Source organism: Nematolebias whitei, chromosome 1 (genome assembly GCF_014905685.2).
Source record: "Nematolebias whitei isolate Nwh7 chromosome 1, NemWhi1, whole genome shotgun sequence".
NCBI classification, from domain to species: domain Eukaryota; kingdom Metazoa; phylum Chordata; class Actinopteri; order Cyprinodontiformes; family Rivulidae; genus Nematolebias; species Nematolebias whitei.
This window is the reverse complement of record NC_056498.1, coordinates 14,969,298-14,972,322: the sequence shown is the minus strand read 5'-3', so window position 1 is coordinate 14,972,322 and position 3,025 is coordinate 14,969,298. Positions and strand designations below refer to the sequence as shown.

General features: G+C 39.8%; 1 protein-coding gene across 1 annotated transcript in view; it reads left to right on the top strand.

Moving 5' to 3' along the window:
• The window catches only part of LOC119414764 (GTPase IMAP family member 7), a 3,739-nt gene extending 2,549 nt beyond the window's left edge, over window positions 1–1,190 (top strand). The window contains exons 2-3 of the mRNA XM_037681880.1: window positions 288–1,072; window positions 1,167–1,190. Of these exons, the coding sequence (XP_037537808.1) occupies window positions 288–1,072; window positions 1,167–1,190 (809 nt within the window). The remainder of the gene's footprint in view (window positions 1–287; window positions 1,073–1,166) is intronic.
• Window positions 1,191–3,025: the final 1,835 nt, after the last annotated feature.

The following is a 3,025-nucleotide window of genomic DNA, read 5'->3' as shown; positions in this document are numbered from 1 at the left end:
GATGGATGGATGGATGGATGGATGGATGGATGGATGGATGGATGGATTCGAGGCATCCAGTAGCATGTTCTAATTACACAGAAAAGAATATGAAATAATAAAAAAAGAAGCCAAATACACAAATTTGGAAAAAGACAATATGCATTTATTGGTGGGTCCTAAACATCTGCAGCAGTTTAAAATTACACTATAGACATATGTTTACCGCAACGTTACAAGTAAATATATTTTTTTAATAGAAAGCAAAGAGTAAATATAATGTTACGTTTATTTTTTTTTCCCTACAGAATCCACCTCAAGGAGGATTGTCCTGCTGGGAAAGACTGGATCTGGGAAAAGCCACCTGGCTAACACCATATTAGGAGAGGAACTTTTCACCTTTTATCGTTCCTCTACCTCCGGAACCCAAACAGTTCAAGCAGAGACCAAGTGTGTGAGCGGAAGAAGCCTCACTTTGATCGACACTCCTGGTTTCTTTGACACAGAAAAGTCTGAGGAGGTTCTGAAGCCGGAGATCATGAATTGCATCACAGAGTGCTCACCTGGGCCTCACGCCTTTCTCATTGTCCTAAAAGTGGAAAAGTTTACAATGCATGAGCAGGGTGTGATCGATAAAATATGTGAGTATTTCTCAGACGATGCTTTGAATTATGCTGTTCTCGTCTTTACTCATGGTGACAACCTTGGAGGGATGACTATCGAAGAGTTTGTTGGTAAGAATGAGAAACTGAGAGATCTGATGCAGAGGTGCGGCGGTCGGTGCCATGTCTTTGATAATAAACACTGGAACAACAATCAGATCAGTGGTTACAGAAACAACCAGTTTCAGCTGAAGTTGCTGCTTCACACTATAGACAAGATGGGGATGGAAACAAACAGATCCTATTACACCAATGAAGTTCTGCAGCATGTAGAAGAAAGGATCCTGAGGTATGAGGAGCAAATACGGGAGACGTCCGTCAACCTGTCCCCAGGGGAGGTAAAAAAAAAGGCCAAAGCCACTGTGTCAAATGAGCTTTTGGTACGCCTGGCGGGTACCGGGACAGGTGTTTTGTTAGGGGCTTTCTTTGGTGTGATGTCATTGATTGACATTGTTATGAAATTTGTGAAGAGCCCTTCGGAACTAAAGAAGCTTTGTAAAAACGTCTCAAATTTTGCACCTACAGCATTTGCAGCAGGAGGTGAGGTGACCTCCGTAGTCACTGCAGTGGCATTGGGTGTAACCGTGGTAGCTGCTGCTGTAACAGGAGGAGTCATAGGTGGCGCTACTGGGTCTGACGCAGCTAATGATGCAACAACACCATTGGAGGCAGGAAAGAGGGCTTTTGAGGCTGTCAAAGAGCAGCGTAAGACCATGACACAAAAAAAACTTCTTTAAAAGACAAATTTTTATTTTTTTTCTTAAGATGAGCACATCTGCCACAAACAGCTGATTGGCATCTTCTGATTTTTCATGGGTGTTTTGAGAGCTTACAATGAGGTCCAACTCATTTACACAAGGGCCCAAAATTAAAAACCTAATTGAGGACCTGTCACGATAACAATAAATAAATTAATCACATGATAAATGAAAATTATTGGCTTTATCATTTCTTAGTATCTCTCTTTTTCTACTGAAGACACGGCTCAACTCCAGCGCTCGTCATTGACCCCTCCATTTCGCTTTCCTCTTTAAAATCAGTTTTAACCGTCCAAAATCGCGTTTTTCGATGGTTAAAAGCAGCTAAGCCGAGAAGCTAAGCTACGAGCCAAGCTAACAGGCCGACCTCGGGGAAAAAACCTTCTTCTCGAAGCTCCAAAATTCACGGTTGAAACCTGTGCCTTCATGTAAAAAGTTGTTTTTCTCTGCAACAAGAAGCTGAGAACTTGTTTACGGAGTTTTTATTAAAAGCTTTGTTTGACAAATGCTATGCTAAAGAGCTCAAACCACACCAAGCATCCGCCATTTTGAGAACCGAAGAGAGACAGCCCATGTCACATCAAGGGGTCTCCCTCCCATTTTTCTTAGAGACACGCTGCTCGCTCCCTCACTATCCATCCTTCGATTCAGTCTTATACTGCCATCCGGTGGTCGAAAAAAGGTACTACACTCAAAACAAATGAAATGTTTCTTCTTAAATTTGACAATAATTATTGTCAAATTTCAAACAATATTATCGTTTATCACAATAATTTCTGAGATAATTAATTGCACAGCAAAATTTGTTATCGTGACAGGCCTTTCAAGGACAAACGTACTTTCCCAAGATTCTGGAAAAAATTACATTAGCCAAGTTTTTCCAAATAAACTTGTGTCAGAATAATCATGTACAAATACGAGTATTTCTTTAATGTGCCTTTTATGTCTGTCTGAATTAGTGTTGTAAATGGGTGGGAAATTTCTGGAAACTTCAAAAGTCATTGTTTTTACATTATTCGATATCTGTTCTGGCTTTTGTCATTTCATTGACATAAAGCCAAATGTCATTAAATTGCATTTGACAAAACTTTACAGTTTATTTGCTCTACATGTTTAGGTGACAATTCTTAATATTGTTTTTAATTTCTGTTAAATTCCCTGTAAGTCAAAATTTCCAACGTTGAAAATTCCACTTTACTGGGATGTTTTTAATAAAATGTGAGGAAAGCTGTCATGACATCACAGCCCGAGTGATGTAACCATATGATGTTGGAGCACGACATGTCTGTTTAAACTGCTGCCGCACAGTTTAAGGTAGAGTTGTTTCTAGGTGTGAGTGACAGAGTTGTCTTGTTTGTCTCTGTGTCCCTGTGATGGACGAGACCTGTCCGGGGTGTCGCCTGCCTCTCACACAGTGATTGCTGGATATGGGCACCAGTGACCCCCATGACCCAAAAAATAAACAGGTAAAGATGATGGATGGAACATCTTCAGTAGTTTAACCAATATCACAACACATTTTAATTTTTTTAGGTTTGCATGATAGTTTTCAACTTAACAGGAAATTTCATGACATGACGATTGTTTTTCTCCTGAATCTCAATGTTTAATTTATTTAATCTATCT